Source organism: Rhinichthys klamathensis, unplaced genomic scaffold (assembly GCF_029890125.1).
Source record: "Rhinichthys klamathensis goyatoka isolate OS25496 unplaced genomic scaffold, OSU_Roscu_1.1 h1tg000643l_1, whole genome shotgun sequence".
Classification (NCBI taxonomy): domain Eukaryota; kingdom Metazoa; phylum Chordata; class Actinopteri; order Cypriniformes; family Leuciscidae; genus Rhinichthys; species Rhinichthys klamathensis.
Genome location: NW_026607089.1, coordinates 87501 through 108314, shown reverse-complemented (window position 1 = coordinate 108314; position 20814 = coordinate 87501). Strand labels below are relative to the sequence as shown.

The window sequence follows — 20814 nt, the reverse complement described above, 5'->3', positions numbered from 1 at the left end:
CGCAAACATCGGCATGAATGTTCGAACGTACATAGAGGCATACCCCACCACCAAGTCTACCTACTCTGTCCTTATGAAACAATTTATAGTCTTCAATGTTTAAGGCATCTATGTACGATTTATCATTTAGCCACGTCTCACTACAACCAATTACACTAAAGCAACATTCAGTATTTAGGAGTAGGGAGACGAGCTCATCATAATGTTTATTCAAGCTTCTTATGTTTAAGTGCAGGAATGAAAAGTTATTTGCTATATTCAGACATTTTACGTGCTCAGGGTCATAATATTTACAAGTTATGTTATTTTCAACGTCAATACAGTGATGCATGTCATCTCCATCGTATGTCAAATCTTCAAATCCCATAGATAATAAAACAAAAAAGCATTTCCCCCAAAACTCACAAAGCAATCCAGACACACACACACACACACACACATACGCGGCCACAACAACACAGACATACAGGACAAGACAAATGAATAAAACCTTTTTGCGAAAGGCATTTAAGTGACTAAAGAATAAGCAAAAAAGAAAACGAAAAACAGAAGAAAAAAACAACAACAAAGAAAAAAAGCGTTCCAAGCACCCGCCCATCTTTACATCCTTATGATATATAATTGGCTATATATCATATGTTAATATTTACATTTCAGTCAGCCAAACAAACAAAATATTAAATCAGCGGCTTTCCATCCACATTAACATAATAGACTATTTTGATTAGTAGGATTAAACCTTTGAGTATTTTCATGAGTCAATCACATTGTCCTTTGCATGAGGAGAGGCAATAGCCTACTGTTTATCCGTGATGTTAAAATAAGGTAGTCCTCCCGGGTTCACGCATGGGAGAATATATATCACGCAAAACAGATCCTACCTTTCCAGCAGAGACACCCCCCTTCTGTTCGTCTAAATCCATAAATAAGAGAGATCTGATCCAAAAGGTGTTCAGCTAGTCCTTAAGTTTAGTCAAATATTCACGTGCTTCAGCTGGGCTTCTAAATGAGCGGTGAATTCCTCCATGTGTCAGGCACAGAATTGCAGGAAACTTCATGTTGAATCTGATATTCTTGTTGATCAGCGCCTCGCACACCTCATTGAAACCCCGGCGTTGTTCACGAACAGCTGGGGATAAGTCTTGGTAAATGAGCAATTTTTTATTCTCAAGCATCAGTGACCCCTTAGCTTTCACAGCACGCATGATCTTATCTTTGTCGCTGGGATTGTGTAATTTTATAATCATTGCTCGCGGTCTATCATCCTGCTTGGGTCCGACACGGTGAGCCCGATCAATCTTCACCCTGTCCTTGCCAGTCTGGAGGCCCAGTAGTTTCGGGAACATAGATTCTAGGAATATTTTCGGGTCAGTCCCTTCAATTCCTTCTTTCAAATTTAAGATTTTGAGGTTGTCCCGACGACTTCGACTTTCCAGATCGATCACTTTATCATTTGCTGTTTTCAACTGTGTTTCCATTGCAGCCACTTTAGTTTGTAGTATCTTGACGGAATCTTCCACAGTTGAAATCCGCTCTTCTGCTAATTGGAGTCTCTGCTCATTTTGTTCCACAACAATTGTGAGTTTATCAGTAATTTTTTTTAGCTTGTCGTCCATTAATGTAGAAATTACTTCAGTTAATTCCGCAATCAAGACAGCGTTGTCAGCCCTCGCTGTACCCATGCTTTGTTCCTGAAGCGACACGGTAACTTTTCCTTTCAGCTTTTTCTTCTCTCCTCTCGTGATATTAGGAGCGTCCATACGCTATATTGTTATTTTAGACTATATTTCCACTATAAGTGCCAACTAAATATCATTAAAGCGCAGTTTTTATTCTACAGACGAGCAGGTGCGTCAGGAGTGTTCACCTAATCCGCCATCTTGTTTAGCATTTCCTTCCCTGGTACTGGAGTGTGTCTATAGGGGGTTCAGTACTGGAGTGTGTCTATAGGGGTGCAGTACTGGAGTGTGTCTATAGGGGGTTCAGTACTGGAGTGTGTCTATAGGGGTGCAGTACTGGAGTGTGTTTATAGGGGTGCAGTACTGGAGTGTGTCTATAGGGGTTCAGTACTGGAGTGTGTCTATAGGGGTGCAGTACTGGAGTGTGTCTATAGGGGGTTCAGTACTGGAGTGTGTCTATAGGGGTGCAGTACTGGAGTGTGTCTATAGGGGTTCAGTACTGGAGTGTGTCTATAGGGGTGCAGTACTGGAGTGTGACTATAGGGGTGCAGTACTGGAGTGTGTCTATAGGGGTGCAGTACTGGAGTGTGTCTGTAGGGGGTGCAGTACTGGAGTGTGTCTATAGGGTTGCAGTACTGGAGTGTGTCTATAGGGGTGCAGTACTGGAGTGTGTCTGTAGGGGGAGCAGTACTGGAGTGTGTCTATAGGGGGTGCAGTACTGGAGTGTGTCTGTAGGGGGTGCAGTACTGGAGTGTGTCTATAGGGGGTGCAGTACTGGAGTGTGTCTATAGGGGTACTGGAGTGTGTCTATGGGGGGTTCAGTACTGGAGTGTGTCTATAGGGGTACTGGAGTGTGTCTGTAGGGGTGCAGTACTGGAGTGTGTCTATAGGGGTGCAGTACTGGAGTGTGTCTATAGAGGTGCAGTACTGGAGTGTGTCTATAGGGGTGCAGTACTGGAGTGTGTCTATAGGGGTGCAGTACTGGAGTGTGTCTATAGGGGTGCATTACTGGAGTGTGTCTGTAGGGGTGCAGTACTGGAGTGTATCTATAGGGGTGCAGTACTGGAGTGTGTCTGTAGGGGTGCAGTACTGGAGTGTGTCTATAGGGGATGCAGTCCTGGAGTGTGACTATAGGGGGTGCAGTACTGGAGTGTGTCTATAGGGGGTGCAGTCCTGGAGTGTGTCTATAGGGGTGCAATACTGGAGTGTGTCTATAGGGGGTGCAGTCCTGGAGTGTGTCTATAGGGTGTGCAGTCCTGGAGTGTGTCTATAGGGGTGCAGTACTGGAGTGTGACTATAGGGGGTGCAGTCTTGGAGTGTGTCTATAGGGGGTGCAGTCCTGGAGTGTGTCTATAGGGTTGCAGTACTGGAGTGTGTCTGTAGGGGTGCAGTACTGGAGTGTTTATAGGGGTGCAGTACTGGAGTGTGTCTATAGGGGGTGCAGTACTGGAGTTTGTCTATAGGGGGTGCAGTACTGGAGTGTGTCTATAGGGGTGCAGTACTGGAGTGTGACTATAGGGGGTGCAGTACTGGAGTGTGACTATAGGGGGTGCAGTACTGGAGTGTGTCTGTAGGGGTGCAGTACTGGAGTGTGTCTGTAGGGGGTTCAGTACTGGAGTGTGACTATAGGGGGTGCAGTACTGGAGTGTGTCTATAGGGGGTGCAGTCCTGGAGTGTCTATAGGGGTGCAATACTGGAGTGTGTCTATAGGGGGTGCAGTCCTGGAGTGTGTCTATAGGGGGTGCAGTCCTGGAGTGTGTCTATAGGGGTGCAGTACTGGAGTGTGACTATAGGGGGTGCAGTCTTGGAGTGTGTCTATAGGGGGTGCAGTCTTGGAGTGTGTCTATAGGGGTGCAATACTGGAGTGTGTCTATAGGGGTGCAGTACTGGAGTGTGTCTATAGGGGGTGCAGTACTGGAGTGTGTCTATAGGGGTGCAGTACTGGAGTGTGTCTATAGGGGTGCAGTACTGGAGTGTTTATAGGGGTGCAGTACTGGAGTGTGTCTATAGGGGGTGCAGTACTGGAGTTTGTCTATAGGGGGTGCAGTACTGGAGTGTGTCTATAGGGGTGCAGTACTGGAGTGTGACTATAGGGGGTGCAGTACTGGAGTGTGACTATAGGGGGTGCAGTACTGGAGTGTGTCTGTAGGGGTGCAGTACTGGAGTGTGTCTATAGGGGGTTCAGTACTGGAGTGTGTCTGTAGGGGTGCAGTACTGGAGTGTGTCTGTAGAGGTGCAGTACTGGAGTGTATCTATAGGGGTGCAGTCCTGGAGTTTGTCTATAGGGGGTGCAGTACTGGAGTGTGTCTATAGGGGTGCAGTACTGGAGTGTGACTTTAGGGGGTGCAGTACTGGAATGTGACTATAGGGGGTGCAGTACTGGAGTGTGTCTGTAGGGGTGCAGTACTGGAGTGTGTCTATAGGGGGTTCAGTACTGGAGTGTGTCTATAGGGGTGCAGTACTGGAGTGTGTCTGTAGGGGTGCAGTACTGGAGTGTGTCTGTAGAGGTGCAGTCCTGGAGTGTGTCTATAGGGGTGCAGTACTGGAGTTTGTCTATAGGGGGTGCAGTACTGGAGTGTGTCTATAGGGGTGAAGTACTGGAGTGTGACTATAGGGGGTGCAGTACTGGAATGTGACTTTAGGGGGTTCAGTACTGGAGTGTGTCTGTAGGGGTGCAGTACTGGAGTGTGTCTATAGGGGGTTCAGTACTGGAGTGTGTCTATAGGGGTGCAGTACTGGAGTGTGTCTGTAGGGGTGCAGTACTGGAGTGTGTCTTTAGAGGTGCAGTACTGGAGTGTGTCTGTAGGGGTGCAGTACTGGAGTGTGTCTGTAGGGGTGCAGTACTGGAGTGTGTCTATAGGGGTGCAGTACTGGAGTGTGTCTGTAGGGGTGCAGTACTGGAGTGTGTCTGTAGGGGTGCAGTACTGGAGTGTGTCTATAGGGGTGCAGTACTGGAGTGTGTCTATAGGGGTGCAGTACTGGAGTGTGTCTATAGGGGTGCAGTACTGGAGTGTGTCTATAGGGGTGCAGTACTGGAGTGTGTCTATAGGGGTGCAGTACTGGAGTGTGTCTATAGGGGTGCAGTACTGGAGTGTGTCTATAGGGGTGCAGTACTGGAGTGTGTCTTAATGGGTGCAGTACTGGAGTGTGTCTATAGGGGTGCAGTACTGGAGTGTGTCTATAGGGGTGCAGTACTGGAGTGTGTCTATAGGGGTGCAGTACTGGAGTGTGTCTTAGGGGGTGCAGTACTGGAGTGTGTCTATAGGGGGTGCAGTACTGGAGTGTGTCTATAGGGGTGCAGTACTGGAGTGTGTCTATAGGGGGTGCAGTACTGGAGTGTGTCTATAGGGGTGCAGTACTGGAGTGTGTCTTAGGGGGGTGTCGAACACTGCGGGTGTTTCCGGTCTGTGAAGCCGAAGCGCAGCTGCTGTTAGGGTTTTCAGGCCTCGCTGCTTCTGAAGTGAAAGCGACACGGAACCGCGTGGAGTGGAGAAGAATTCAATCAGGAATCGTTCTTAAAAGTGAATTATAATTGTCGGTAATAATCACACGAGACTTTAATCATTATTATAATGTCTCGGTACATGAGACCGCCGAACAGCTCACTGTTTGTTCGAAATATTTCGGACGAGTCCCGGTAAGTGAAACTTTTCCATTTACGCTATAATAAGACTCCATATGTCTGTTACATTTTCATCAATTAAGCTTCTGTCTGGTTAAACACGTTATTGCTCTCGTTGATAATACTGTATATCTGATGTTAGAAGAAGGGATTTATTGTGGTTGGCGCGTTAATGTTGGCGTGAGCGCGCACAGCTCACGCGCATTGTTGTCTTAAAATTATCGTCTTTATCATTATTATCCCCTGTTAGTCTTTACAAATATCTGTTTTTCAGCTCAGGGACTGTAATTATCTTTGATGTATACTTATGTGTACTTAATAATCATATGTTCGAGATTAACTGTTGTTATTGTATTTCAGTAACCAAAGTTAACAGAGTTAGCATCCTGAAATTCCGATTTTAAAGGCTGTTTATCTTGACATGTATTCAGTCATTGGTGTAATAAAAGCTGTTCATGATTAAAGCTAACGTTACTAATGAAGTATAATCACAAGAAAACTCGTGAAATTACTAATTTCATATCCAGAACACGTTTCTTTAACTGGGTTTTTTAAAGGAAAATTCTGGGACAATATTTGTTGCATAATGTTGATGAACACAAAAATACATTTTCACTCTTTTTTTAATTTTTATTTAGTTAAAAACACAACGGAAGTGAACGAATGGGGAAAATTGCTAAAATGCTGAATATCATTATTACAGACAGCAAGTGTTAATATGTGACTAGTGTGGAAAAATCACGTACCAATCTTTTTTTGTGTATTTTTACAACTTTTTTTTTTGCCATAAACCTTAAAATGTTGCAATACAAAAGCTAACAGAAGAATGAATAAAAGTGCTTTTATAAAATGATCTGGGAAATCCTCCAGAAACTGCCCTGGTTTAAGTGTCTCAGCATAATCTTGTTTTGCCTTTTCTTAAAGAAACTGAGGGAAGATCCAAAGCTTGTTTTTGTGTTAATCGACAGTATCCGCTGCTTTACCTGCGGCTGTGTGTGTGTGTGTGTGTGTGTGTGTGTGTGTGTGTGTGAGTGAGAGTGAGAGTGTGTGTTGTCTGACGGCGGTGTGTGTGTGTTGTCTGACGGGGGTGAGTGTGTGTGTGTTGTCTGACGGGGGTGAGTGTGTGTGTGTTGTCTGACGGGTGTGTGTGTGTGTGTGTGTTTTCTGACGGGGGTGTGTGTGTGTGTGTGTTTTCTGACGGGGGTGAGTGTGTGTCTGTGTTTTCTGACGGGGGTGAGTGTGTGTGTGTTGTCTGACGGGGGTGAGTGTGTGTGTGTTGTCTGACGGCGGTGTGTGTGTGTTGTCTGACGGCGGTGTGTGTGTGTTGTCTGACGGCGGTGTGTGTGTGTTGTCTGACGGCGGTGTGTGTGTGTTGTCTGACGGCGGTGTGTGTGTGTTTGACGGGGGTGAGTGTGTGTGTGTTGTCTGACGGGGGTGAGTGTGTGTGTGTGTGTGTGTTTTCTGACGGGGGTGAGTGTGTGTCTGTGTTTTCTGACGGGGGTGAGTGTGTGTGTGTGTGTGTTTTCTGACGGTGGTGAGTGTGTGTGTGTTGTCTGACGGCGGTGTGTGTTGTCTGACGGGGGTGTGTGTGTGTTGTCTGACGGCTGTGTGTGTGTGTGTTTTCTGACGGGGGTGAGTGTGTGTCTGTGTTTTCTGACGGTGGTGAGTGTGTGTGTGTGTGTTGTCTGGCGGGGGTGAGTGTGTGTGTGTGTCTGTGTTTTCTGACGGGGGTGAGTGTGTGTCTGTGTTTTCTGACGGGGGTGAGTGTGTGTGTGTGTGTGTTTTCTGACGGTGGTGAGTGTGTGTGTGTTGTCTGACGGCGGTGTGTGTTGTCTGACGGGGGTGTGTGTGTGTTGTCTGACGGCTGTGTGTGTGTGTGTTTTCTGACGGGGGTGAGTGTGTGTCTGTGTTTTCTGACGGTGGTGAGTGTGTGTGTGTGTGTTGTCTGGCGGGGGTGAGTGTGTGTGTGTGTTGTCTGACGGGGGTGAGTGTGTGTGTTGTCTGACGGGGGTGAGTGTGTGTGTGTGTGTTGTCTGACTGCTGTGTGTGTGTCACTCGAGGGCGTCTGCATTTCCACCAATAAGAGCGTGTGTATTTCCCGGTGTTCAGGCCAGAGGACCTGCGCCGAGAGTTCGGCCGATACGGGCCCGTTGCCGACGTCTACATTCCTCTAGACTTCTATTCACGCCGACCCAGAGGATTTGCGTACATTCAATATCCTTTTCAGCCCGTGTGGAGCTGCAGCGTGTGTGTGTGTGTGTGTTTCTCTCCGCAGCTCGCTCCAGTCTAACCCTTATTTCTCTGTTGTCGCCCCAGACTGTGTAAAGCGTCCAGTCGTGGAGCCCGGCACACACACAGAGTTAACAGACCCGTGTAGAGTAGGACTAAAGCCAAGACACAGCAGCCAAGAAAGAAAGATCAAGCGATCGCTACTTACAGAGAGGCAAAGTGTCAAAGCAAGTTAAAGATCGAAGAGACAGAGGAAAAGAGGAGGAGTGACAGAGAGAAAACAAAGTGCAGACAGAGACGGGCGGCGGCTAAAGAGCGTAAAGATCCAGGTAAAGGTGCCACCCGTATCCTCCATCACTCAGGACCTGCTCAGTGTGTGTGTGTGTGTGTGAGGAAGCTCAGTGTGTGTGTGAGGAAGCTCAGTGTGTGTGTGAGGAAGCTCAGTGTGTGTGTGAGGAAGCTCAGTGTGTGTGTGTGAGGAAGCTCAGTGTGTGTGTGAGGAAGCTCAGTGTGTGTGTGTGTGAGGAAGCTCACTGTTTGTGTGTGTGTGAGGAAGCTCATGCTCAGTGTGTGTGAGGAAGCTCATGCTCAGTGTGTGTGTGTGGAAGCTCATGCTCAGTGTGTGTGTGTGAGGAAGCTCATGCTCAGTGTGTGTGTGTGTGTGTGTGAGGAAGCTCAGTGTGTGTGTGTGTGTGAGGAAGCTCATGCTCAGTGTGTGAGGAAGCTCATGCTCAGTGTGTGTGAGGAAGCTCATGCTCAGTGTGTGTGTGTGTGTGTGAGGAAGCTCATGCTCAGTGTGTGTGTGTGTGAGGATGCTCAGTGTGTGTGTGTGTGAGGAAGCTCATGCTCAGTGTGTGTGTGTGAGGAAGCTCATGCTCAGTGTGTGTGTGTGTGAGGAAGCTCATGCTCAGTGTGTGTGTGTGAGGAAGCTCATGCTCAGTGTGTGTGTGTGTGAGGAAGCTCAGTGTGTGTGTGTGAGGAAGCTCATGCTCAGTGTGTGTGAGGAAGCTCAGTGTGTGTGTGTGTGAGGAAGCTCATGCTCAGTGTGTGTGAGGAAGCTCAGTGTGTGTGTGTGAGGAAGCTCATGCTCAGTGTGTGTGTGTGAGGAAGCTCATGCTCAGTGTGTGTGTGTGAGGAAGCTCATGCTCAGTGTGTGTGTGTGAGGAAGCTCATGCTCAGTGTGTGTGTGTGAGGAAGCTCATGCTCAGTGTGTGTGTGTGTGAGGAAGCTCATGCTCAGTGTGTGTGTGTGTGAGGAAGCTCATGCTCAGTGTGTGTGTGTGAGGAAGCTCATGCTCAGTGTGTGTGTGTGTGAGGAAGCTCAGTGTGTGTGTGTGAGGAAGCTCATGCTCAGTGTGTGTGAGGAAGCTCAGTGTGTGTGTGTGAGGAAGCTCATGCTCAGTGTGTGTGAGGAAGCTCAGTGTGTGTGTGTGAGGAAGCTCATGCTCAGTGTGTGTGAGGAAGCTCAGTGTGTGTGTGTGAGGAAGCTCATGCTCAGTGTGTGTGTGTGAGGAAGCTCATGCTCAGTGTGTGTGTGTGAGGAAGCTCATGCTCAGTGTGTGTGTGTGAGGAAGCTCATGCTCAGTGTGTGTGTGTGAGGAAGCTCATGCTCAGTGTGTGTGTGTGAGGAAGCTCATGCTCAGTGTGTGTGTGTGAGGAAGCTCATGCTCAGTGTGTGTGTGTGAGGAAGCTCATGCTCAGTGTGTGTGTGTGAGGAAGCTCATGCTCAGTGTGTGTGTGTGAGGAAGCTCATGCTCAGTGTGTGTGTGTGAGGAAGCTCATGCTCAGTGTGTGTGTGTGTGAGGAAGCTCATGCTCAGTGTGTGTGTGTGAGGAAGCTCATGCTCAGTGTGTGTGTGTGAGGAAGCTCAGTGTGTGTGTGTGAGGAAGCTCATGCTCAGTGTGTGTGTGTGAGGAAGCTCATGCTCAGTGTGTGTGTGTGAGGAAGCTCATGCTCAGTGTGTGTGTGTGAGGAAGCTCATGCTCAGTGTGTGTGTGTGAGGAAGCTCATGCTCAGTGTGTGTGTGTGAGGAAGCTCATGCTCAGTGTGTGTGTGTGAGGAAGCTCATGCTCAGTGTGTGTGTGTGAGGAAGCTCATGCTCAGTGTGTGTGTGTGAGGAAGCTCATGCTCAGTGTGAGCTGCTGTAGTGTTCACTGTGCCGTTAGAGCCCTTAATAGCACAGCACGTTTGAAGATGTCCGTGACGCGGAGGACGCCCTGCACAACCTGGACAGGAAGTGGGTTTGCGGACGGCAGATCGAGATCCAGTTCGCTCAGGGGGATCGCAAGAGTAAGTTCTGCTGGATCTGAGATGAGTGTGTGTGTGTGGAGTGTGTTTACGAGTGTCCTCTTGTGTTTCTCAGCGCCCGGTCAGATGAAGACGAAGGAGCGTCAGTCTCCACGCAGCGAACGGGATGGCAGACGCAGACGCTCTCGCAGCCGCAGCGACAGACGCAGATCACGCAGCCAATCCTACGAGAGACGGCGCCGGCGGTCCGACAGTCCCCGAGAGTGAGTCACATGACCTCCGTCGTATGATCTCCGTCACATGACCTCCGTCGTATGATCTCCGTCACATGACCTCCGTCGTATGATCTCCGTCACATGACCTCCGTCGTATGATCTCCTTCACATGACCTCCGTCGTATGATCTCCGTCGTATGATCTCCGTCACATGACCTCCGTCGTATGATCTCCGTCACATGACCTCCGTCGTATGATCTCCGTCACATGACCTCCGTCGTATGATCTCCGTCACATGACCTCCGTCGTATGATCTCCGTCGTATGATCTCCGTCACATGACCTCCGTCGTATGATCTCCGTCACATGACCTCCGTCGTATGATCTCCGTCACATGACCTCCGTCGTATGATCTCCGTCGTATGATCTCCGTCACATGATCTCCGTCGTATGATCTCCGTCACATGACCTCCGTCGTATGATCTCCGTCACATGACCTCCGTCGTATGATCTCCGTCACATGACCTCCGTCGTATGATCTCCGTCGTATGATCTCCGTCACATGACCTCCGTCGTATGATCTCCGTCACATGACCTCCGTCGTATGATCTCCGTCACATGACCTCGATTTGCATGATCTCCGTTAGGGGTGTAACGATACACGTATTTGTATTGAACCGTTCAGTACGAGGCTTTCGGTTCGGTTTTCGGTACACGTTTTTAAACCGAACGGTTCGTTGGACCATTTTTCCTGCCGACCAAAATTTCGTTATTTCAAATGTAGGTGCGTGGCAAGCGCGCTCATAATGTAAGAGACGCTGGCGTGACCACAACATTGCCCAACATCAAATGGCTAATATAATGTAAGCGGAGCGAAACTGAGCTACTCATTATTGTGTGGTTGACGGACCGTTTATCAGTCTGGAGCAATGCAGCGCGAGCCGGTCTTCATCATCAGCACTGTCACAACACAGTGAAATCCAGTAAAGAAAGCATTTGAGTTCGCCAGTGAAGTAATAACATCGCTGCGAGATCTAGTGAGAAACATTCACATTTCTCCGTTATTAACGGATCAAACAGCGCTGACGTGGAAACCAGGAAGAGACATTGTGCCATGAATGAACTATCCAGTGTCCACAGATCATGACCTCGTGTCGCATGACCTCCGTCGCATGATCTCCGTCGCATGACCTCCGTCGCATGATCTCGTGTCGCGTGACCTCGTGTCGCATGATCTCCGTCGCATGATCTCCGTCGCATGATCTCGTGTCGCATGATCTCCGTCGCATGACCTCCGTCGCATGACCTCCGTCGCATGATCTCGTGTCGCATGACCTCCGTCGCATGATCTCCGTCGCATGATCTCGTGTCGCGTGATCTCGTGTCGCGTGACCTCGTGTCGCATGATCTCCGTCGCATGATCTCGTGTCGCATGATCTCCGTCGCATGATCTCCGTCGCATGACCTCCGTCGCATGATCTCGTGTCGCGTGACCTCGTGTCGCATGATCTCCGTCGCATGATCTCCGTCGCATGACCTCGTGTCGCATGATCTCGTGTCGCATGATCTCGTGTCGCATGATCTCGTGTCGCATGATCTCGTGTCGCATGATCTCGGTCGCATGATCTCCGTCGCATGATCTCGTGTCACATGATCTCGTGTCGCATGATCTCGTGTCGCATGACCTCGTGTCGCATGACCTCCGTCGCATGATCTCGTGTCGCATGATCTCCGTCGCATGACCTCGTGTCGCATGATCTCGTGTCGCATGATCTCGTGTCGCATGACCTCGTGTCGCATGACCTCCGTCGCATGATCTCGTGTCGCATGATCTCCGTCGCATGACCTCGTGTCGCATGACCTCGTGTCACAGGACCTCCGTCGCATGATCTCGTGTCACATGACCTCCGTCGCATGATCTCGTGTCACATGACCTCCGTCGCATGATCTCGTGTCGCATGATCTCGGTCGCATGATCTCCGTCGCATGATCTCGTGTCGCATGATCTCCGTCGCATGATCTCCGTCGCATGATCTCGTGTCACATGATCTCCGTCGCATGATCTCGTGTCGCATGACCTCGTGTCGCATGACCTCCGTCGCATGATCTCGTGTCACATGATCTCCGTCGCATGATCTCCGTCGCATGATCTCCGTCGCATGATCTCGTGTCGCATGACCTCGTGTCGCATGATCTCCGTCGCATGATCTCCGTCGCATGATCTCGTGTCACATGATCTCGGTCGCATGATCTCGTGTCGCATGATCTCGTGTCGCATGATCTCGTGTCGCATGACCTCGTGTCGCATGATCTCGTGTCGCATGATCTCGTGTCGCATGACCTCGTGTCGCATGATCTCCGGCGCATGATCTCCGTCGCATGATCTCGTGTCACATGATCTCCGTCGCATGATCTCGTGTCGCATGATCTCGTGTCGCATGATCTCGTGTCGCATGACCTCGTGTCACATGATCTCCGTCGCATGACCTCGTGTCGCATGATCTCGTGTCGCATGATCTCGTGTCGCATGACCTCGTGTCGCATGATCTCCGGCGCATGATCTCCGTCGCATGATCTCGTGTCACATGATCTCCGTCGCATGATCTCGTGTCGCATGATCTCGTGTCGCATGATCTCGTGTCGCATGACCTCGTGTCGCATGACCTCGTGTCGCTTTCATTACGCTTGCCATTTGATGTTGCGCAACGTTGTGGTGATCGCGCCAGCGCGAATTTTGTCGGCAAGAAAAATGGTCCAAGGAATCGTTCGGTTTGTATGCGTACCGAACCGGAAGCCTCGAACCGAAACGGTTCAATACGAATACATGTACCGTTAAACCCCTACCTCGCGTCGCATGATCTCCGTCGCATGACCTCGTGTCGCGTGACCTCGTGTCGCGTGACCTCGTGTCGCGTGACCTCGTGTCGCGTGACCTCGTGTCGCGTGACCTCGTGTCGCGTGACCTCGTGTCGCGTGACCTCGTGTCGCTTCACCCACATGTCCTCTGTGGAGAACCGTGGCTCTGTCTGCTCTGACGTGTGTTTCTCCCAGCAGGTCCAGAGGAAGGCCCCACAGCAGACGCAGCCGCAGTCGAGAACACGACAGGTAAATCCACTAACAGCTTTCAGAGCAGCTTCACTGTTGTCTTAAACTTTGGAGAGGAAAATTTTACTCATTTCCAAAATGTTTTACATAAATAAACATCTCAGAAAAATCTTATGGGGTTTCTAATCAAAATATGACTTGTTATGAAACAGGGCATTAATTTCATTTTGCCTGCAAACTAGTCGCAACAGCAAAGTTCGTTGTGTTGACTGAAGGGGTGAAGTTGCACTGTAAACTTCACAATAATAATGGGAACTAGGCTAATTAGACTGGAGTGAGACCTTAGACGCCTTTCGACACTTTGTTGCGTGACAGTCACACAGATCGCTGTAGCGTCTCAGTTCAAGCAAACGGCAGAAGAACCGATCACCTATTCTGCTTTTCACCACGACAGAAATCATGACTGAACACAGGGATCGACATTAACGCTTCTAAAGGCCTGTTCACACCGGGACGAATTTCGCGCGCGTTATTCGCCGACGTTTAATGCCTCGTGACTAAACAAAGGGCGCCTATGTGAGTGTGCACACCGACGCGAAAAACGCCACGCGTAAAAGCGTAATTTTTTTTTTTAACGCCTCGGGTTTGTTTTTTTGGTTTGACGCGCTGCGTCAAAAACTATCCGACCAATGAGATTGGCGCTTTTGCTCACGTGTCTGGAGCTCCTGAAGTTACAGTAAAACACAACTTGGGGGCGCTCAAACACAAAACGGTCTTGCCGAGCACACAAACGTAACGGCGAAGAAGATGCGCCAATAGCGTCTACACACCATAGATGTCTCGTCCGCGCTGCTGGCCAATGGCCTTTATTATGGATATCTATGGTCTACACTGCCGGGAAGAAATAAGACGAGGAAGATGCAAGGCAAGATGAATGTAGAGCTGCTGGTCTCGTTGGTGTCGGAACATAAAGAACTATATGACAAACGCGACAGCGACTACAAAATATAATAGGACTATTTCTGTTTTACATTAAGCGCCATCTAATGTCAGGGAATGAATTTGCGTGTTCACTCGGCTCAACGTCAGCGAAAATCGCTTGGGTGTGAACACAAAAAAACAGGTTGAAAAACGCTGACGAATAACGCGCGCCGATAATCGAGTGATTTTTAAACCAAAAGCAGCTAAAGAGAAGTATTTTTGGTATATGTGTGTTGTCTGAGAGACGGTTCCTGAGCGACACACACCTGAAATGCATACAGCGCGTGATACTGACACCTTATTGGGCTTGAACAGTAAAATACACACACACACTGTGTCAAAATGCCTGTCACTGCGAGGGTCCTCGTAAACAGTCGTTAAGTGAACGTAAACAGTGTAGAAAGAAAACGTGTAACATTATCTTAGATCAGTGCATGCGGTCTTAAAGTGACAGCAGCCTAATAAACCCGTCTTGATCAAACACTGTCACTTTACTAAAGTCCCCATGAATTCAAAATTGACCATACTTACTTTGTTTGCCTAAATTGATCGTTTTGTGGTGAACAATTCATCTATGCAAATCAATCCACACAAAAACATTTTTTGGCTTCGTAATCTTTAATCAAAATCAGAAATTTCCCCTCCCCTCTGCGTTGGAGGACCTTGCCTGATGACGTAGGCTTTACGGTTTGGGCGTCTGCTTAACATCCGTAACCACGCCCCTCCAACTGACAGTAGTCAGGCTGAATGAAAACACCTACTTTTCTAGATCCAATCAGGTGCTAGTTGGAAAAAAAGCCACGCCCACTATTTTGCCTCATTTAGTATTCCGTTTCTCTCGGAAATACGTCACAACACTGGAGAAAAGTCGTTTGCAACTTACGGTTCACGGGGACTTTAAGTAACTTTAATAACTTTAATTTACATAGTGAAGACTATGCAGTGTATATCAGGGTGTCAGAGTTCAATCACACACACCTGAACCAGATAATCAAGCTCTTCAGAAACTTCCAGACAGGCGTGTTGGAGATGAACTCTGCTTTATACAATAGCTGAAGTATTTCTTGTTTAGTGCTTGAGGTTTTTCAGGCCGGGTTATTTCAGCTGTCTTTGTTCTAGTTTTCCCCCTATTGCTTTCTTCATATCTCGCTGTTTACTTGTCTTCAGTGAGCTTGAGAGATTTGTTTTGTTTTGTTTCTTCAGTTAGGCTAGTATTATATTTTTTTTGTAATATTGAAATTGATGATGAGAATTATGAAATTTCAATGGTATCAGTTTTTTATATGATAACCGTTTTTAAAGCAAAAAGAACTATCATTATACATATATTTTTATCTCGATACAAAATAACTTGTATCGTGATAAAAGATTTGTCATATCGTAATAAATGTAATGTGCAGGAATCCCTGATTTTACTGTAATCCTGTTGATGCACTAATTCTGTGTTCTTCAGAAAGTGAAAGTAGTTCTCTATACTTGTACCGTTTTCTGTATCGCAGAACAATCTGAACTGTTTTATAACTGTGTGTTGTAGTTAGTGGATCAGGCACTTGCTGCATTTCTTGTTTATAATAGGTATATGCAAGTTATTTTAAGTTCATTCAAGTTGCTTTTATTTTTGTTCTTTAAAGTAAAAAAAATGTGAATTTCCAGATGTTGAATCTTCCACACAGACATGTATTTATGCTGAAATCAGCTGAAAACCCTTGATCACACACACCACAGGCGGTATCGGTCGACTAGCTGATGGCAGTGGTGTTGCTGGAGCAGAAACTGATGCACTGCTGTGTGTTTAATGCGCTTTACATGTAATGGTTCGTGTGTGTGTGTTGCACTGCAGTATTGTAATGGTCATGTGATCCCTCAGGCACCGGCCGTCTGCGCGTGAACACCACCGCTCTCGGGTCGACGAGCGCTCCCGCAGCCCCTCTCACTCCAAGGCCCGGCCCGGACGCAGAGAGTCTGACGCGGCCCGGTCCCGGTCCATCAGCCCACGCCAAGCCAACGATTTCCACACGGAGAACCAGGATTGTGCTCTGGGCAAGACACACACGCGCTCCCCGTCCCGGTCCCCGTCCCGCTCACGGTCCCGCTCGCGCTCCTGGGCCGGCCGCAAGTCCTGGGGGCATTAGACCCGCAGCCACAACTTACGAGTCCTCAATGGGTGGTTTTCTTTTTGTTTTCTCGGTTTAGTGTTTGGGATGCAGTGTGAAGTCGTACTGGCGGTCACAAACCTGCCAGTTTCAGCTGTCAGTCTATTTCTTTTAATAAGGAGAGAGTCAACCTACATCCAGTTTTAGCAAACGTTCACATGTCTGTTTATAGGCTGCCAGCAATGTTTATACTAGCATTGAAGTATTCAGCGAAAGACGTCTTTTGGGTTTAGTTCACAAGCGCAGCTGCATTTGAGACAGAATGAGAGATGTAAGTGGCTTTCAATATTTTTGTATGAGATTTGTGTTAGTTAACCAGTAATGGCCATCCATTTAAAACGGTCTTCCATGAGTGTCTCGGATGTGTTTTTTACTTTTAAAATCTGCAGGCCTTTTACATGTAACCTCAAAATGAAATAAATTTCTTGTGCATCAGTTTGTTGTTGATCTCATTTTATCCTCAGATCTTGCTGCATGATTTTCAAGGAAATTACTCTATTACTTACTAGCCCATTGTGTACTTGTGTTTTTATGTCTAGATTGATCCCCTCGTACGTGCGTGGCGTCACACAACAGAGCTAAGTTTAGCCTTCTGATTGAGTTTCCAAAACCCTAAAATTAACTTATTGACTCACCCTCATTCCTTCCAAATCTGTAGGACTGTGTAACAAAAAAGATATTTAGAAAAAAGTCTTTAAAAACAAAAAGCTCTCTATACAATGACAGTCAAAATATGTTCATGTTCTACTTTTGGAAAAACTACAATTTGGAATATCATGAAGGGATTTATTTCTGGTTTAATCAAACAAGTTGATCATAAAATGCTGATACTTTATTCTGTCCTTAGCTTTGAATAGTCATGTTCTCTACACGAGTGTCCTTTGACGACACGTGTCACATAAACCGGCCGCCGACCACGTGACCCTTCAGCATTACGTGATCGGAGTTTGCGTGGAACAGAACAGCCACTTGCATATAAAAGCAGCAAATCAATGAGGCTGTTTCACGACAACAAAACCCATCCCACGATCTATTGCCTCCCGACCCTCTGATTGGCTGAGAGGTGCTGAAGCCCCGCCCACTCAAAACATCGCTGCGCTCTCTGGCCATTGATTCTTCAAAGATGGGTTTACAAACATTGACAGACATCGGCTTGAGGGAAAATCTTGATTGGAATCAGTTCATGTATGAAATCGGACATGACCGATTGATCATTAATGAGGATAATAAGTATCGACAAATGGAGAACTAGTTAATCTCACAGACTCAATCACCCTGTAACTGCACGCATGCTTGCTGTTTTTGCTTTTAAATGTTGAGGCAAGCAGAACCTGAGCGAGTCTCTTCAGTGAACAGCTGAATGTCATGAATAAAGCGTGAAGCCTTCTCCCAGTGTGGTGCGAGCTGCGTGACTGCAGTGGTGCTGCCCGTCTCAGTGCCCAGATGACCTGCAGGCCTTTACAGCCACGGCACGCAACACCGCATCGATCACTTGTTCCAGGATATAAAGTCACCAGCGACCTACATTTGACAAACCAGTGTCTCTCTAACCAGTGTCTCTCTCAGCTAATAGTGAAGCAGATGTATTTTGATCATGCCATTAGCTGGATTCAGTTTTTCTCATTTAATGTTTTTATATCTTTGAGAGAAGTGATTGTTTCAAATGGTGAGTACTGCTAATTTTTTATCGTCTGTGAACTTCTGTTATCAGTTTCAGCTTCACATTAATAGACGAGCTTACAGATCTCAGTCAGGTTACATGCACAGCATGTGTTTGCGCAGTAACCCCTGTTAAAGCACAGATTGCTATGTGGTGTTTGTGTGCGCGACTGAGCTGTTTCTCGGCCCGTCAGGAGGATGGGGGACTGGAACTTCTTGGGGGGAATTCTGGAGGAGGTCCACATCCACTCCACCATGGTGGGAAAGATCTGGCTCACCATCCTCTTCATCTTCCGCATGCTGGTTCTGGGCGTGGCGGCCGAGGACGTGTGGAACGACGAGCAGTCCGACTTCATCTGTAACACGGAGCAGCCCGGCTGCCACAACGTGTGCTACGACCGGGCCTTCCCCATCTCCCTGATCCGCTACTGGGTCCTGCAGGTCATCTTCGTGTCCTCGCCCTCGCTGGTCTACATGGGTCACGCCATTTACCGGCTGCGCGTGCTGGAGAAGGAGCGGCACTGCAAGAGAGTGGCCCTGCGCCGGGAGCTGGAGGTAATGGACCTGGAGAAGCGAGTGGCCCTGCGCCGGGAGCTGGAGACGATGGACCTGGAGGTTCTGGAGCCCCGGCGTCGGGTCGAGCGGGAGCTCAGGCAGCTGGAGACCGGGAAGCTCAACAAGGCTCCGCTGCGGGGGTCTCTGCTCAGGACATACGTGGCCCACATCGTGACCCGGTCCGTGGTGGAGGTGGGCTTCATGCTGGGCCAGTACCTGCTGTACGGACACCATCTGGAGCCGCTGTACAAGTGTGACCGGGAGCCGTGCCCCAACACCGTGGACTGCTTCGTCTCCCGGCCCACGGAGAAGAGCGTGTTCATGGTGTTCATGCAGGGCATCGCAGCCGTGTCCCTGTTCCTCAGCCTGATGGAGATCCTGCATCTCGCATACAAGAAACTGAAGACGGGACTCCTGGACTACTATCCTCAGCTGAAAGAGGACCTGGGAGAGTATTACGGCAAGAAGAACTCAGTGGTGCATCAGGTGTGCGTGAGCCAGGGCCGTAAAGCCACCATCCCCACGGTCCCGGGCGGATTCGCTCCGCTCCTGGAGAAGCAGGGCAACGGCCCCACTTACCCCGCGCTCATCAACCCCCTGTGCGCCTTCGTCCCGGTGCAGGGCGAGCCGGGTCTGGACCCGCAGAGGCAGAACCGGGACCTCATTCTCAGTCCGCTGGAGCGCAACAGCAACTCCAACAACACGAGCGGGACCCGCTCTCCGCTGGTGCTCGAGTCCGAGAGCTCGGTTCTGCCCGGCCCGACGGCACTGCGCAAGCAGAGGAGAGTGAGCCCGGCCTGGAACTGCAGCACCGTGATGGAGGGCAACGGGTCGGACAGCGGAGACTCCAGCGCCGGGCCTGAGGCCGACCCGAGCATGAGGACTCGCTGCGGACGGGCCGTGTCCAGGTCCGACCTGAGGAGAGCCGGCAGAACACACACACCCGACTCTGTGGCGGAGCTGAGCTCTGGGTCACGGCACCACAGTTCTGTGGAGAGTCCCAGCTTCTCTCCGGGCCGACAGAGATCATCCCCGGCCAGCAGCAGCAGACGAGCAGACCTGAAGATCTGACAACACTCAAGATACTCTCTGAAGATCTGAAGATACTCAAGATACTCTCTGAAAATCTGAAGATACTCAAGATACTCTCTGAAGATCTGAAGATACTCAAGATACTCTCTGAAGATCTGACAACACTCAAGATACTCTCTGAAGATCTGACAACACTCAAGATACTCTCTGAAGATCTGAAGATACACAAGATACTCTCTGAAGATCTGAAGATACTCAAGATACTCTCTGAAAATCTGAAGATACTCAAGATACTCTCTGAAGATCTGAAGATACTCTCTGAAGATCTGACAACACTCAAGATACTCTCTGAAGATCTGAAGATACTCAAGATACTCTCTGAAGATCTGACAACACTCAAGATACTCTCTGAAGATCTGACAACACTCAAGATACTCTCTGAAGATCTGAAGATACTCAAGATACTCTCTGAAGATCTGAAGATACACAAGATACTCTCTGAAGATCTGAAGATACTCAAGATACTCTCTGAAGATCTGAAGATACTCAAGATACTCTCTGAAGATCTGAAGATACTCTCTGAAGATCTGACAACACTCAAGATACTCTCTGAAGATACTTAAGATACTCTCTGAAGATCTGACAACACTCAAGATACTCTCTGAAGATCTGAAGATACTCAAGATACTCTGAAGATCTGAAGATACTCAAGATACTCTCTGAAGGTCTGAAGATACTCTCTGAAGATCTGACAATACTCTCCTGTGTCTTTAACACTTTAGGCAGATCTGAACATACTCTACTGTGTGTTATTCTCCTTCATCTTTATTATAGGGTTAGTTCACCCAAAAACGAAAATGATGTCATTAATGACTCTCCCTCATGTCGCTCCAAGCCCGTCAGACCTCCGTTCATCTTCAGGACACAGTTTAAGATATTTTAGATTTAGTCCGAGAGCTTTCTGTCCCTCCTTTGTAAATGTGTGTACGGTATACTGTCCTTGTCCAGAAAGGAAATAAAGACATCATCAAAGTAGTCCATGTGACATCAGTGGGTCAGTTAGAGTGTGTTGAAGCATCGAAAACACATTTTGGTCCAAAAATAACAAAAACTAGGACTTTATTCAGCATTGTATTGTGTTCCGGTTCTGTTGTGGATCCGCGTTCAGTGCCGCCGCTGACGTAAGACGCTGCTGATGTGTCTCTGGTGTGTGTGTGTGTGTGTGAGAGTGTGTGTGTGTGAGAGTGTGTGTGTGTGAGAGTGTGTGTGTGTGTGTGTGTTCCGGTTCTGTTGTGGATCCGCGTTCAGTGCCGCCGCTGACGTAAGACGCTGCTGATGTGTGTCTGTGTGTGTGTGTGTGTGTGTGTGTGTGTGTGTGTGTGTGTGTGTGTGTGTGTGA

At 48.4% G+C, this 20814-nt stretch overlaps 2 protein-coding genes across 2 annotated transcripts; both read left to right on the top strand.

Annotated features, from left to right (window-relative positions):
• Positions 1-5084: 5084 nt before the first annotated feature.
• On the top strand, positions 5085-16604 carry srsf10b (serine and arginine rich splicing factor 10b). Its single transcript, XM_056241440.1, has 6 exons — positions 5085-5316; positions 7411-7515; positions 9715-9818; positions 9892-10039; positions 13045-13095; positions 15884-16604. The coding sequence occupies exons 1-6, from the start codon at positions 5252-5254 to the stop codon at positions 16146-16148; spliced, it is 738 nt and encodes a 245-aa protein (XP_056097415.1). The 5' UTR covers positions 5085-5251; the 3' UTR covers positions 16149-16604.
• A 1335-nt stretch (positions 16605-17939) lies between these two features.
• Positions 17940-19457, top strand: gja9b (gap junction protein alpha 9b). Its single transcript, XM_056241444.1, has one exon. It carries the CDS (start codon positions 18027-18029, stop codon positions 19452-19454), a length of 1428 nt encoding a protein of 475 aa, XP_056097419.1. The 5' UTR covers positions 17940-18026; the 3' UTR covers positions 19455-19457.
• The last annotated feature ends 1357 nt before the right edge of the window (positions 19458-20814 follow it).

What these genes read in the sequence shown, in the direction of transcription:
- srsf10b (XM_056241440.1), top strand. Translation starts at nt 5,252, where the DNA reads ATGTCTCGGTACATGAGACCGCCGAACAGCTCACTGTTTGTTCGAAAT. An exon ending in AATATTTCGGACGAGTCCCG is followed by an intron (nt 5,317 to 7,410) that starts GTAAGTGAAACT and finishes CCCGGTGTTCAG; the next exon opens with GCCAGAGGACCTGCGCCGAG. An exon ending in CGCAGTCGAGAACACGACAG is followed by an intron (nt 13,096 to 15,883) that starts GTAAATCCACTA and finishes GTGATCCCTCAG; the next exon opens with GCACCGGCCGTCTGCGCGTG.
- gja9b (XM_056241444.1), top strand. Translation starts at nt 18,027, where the DNA reads ATGGGGGACTGGAACTTCTTGGGGGGAATTCTGGAGGAGGTCCACATC.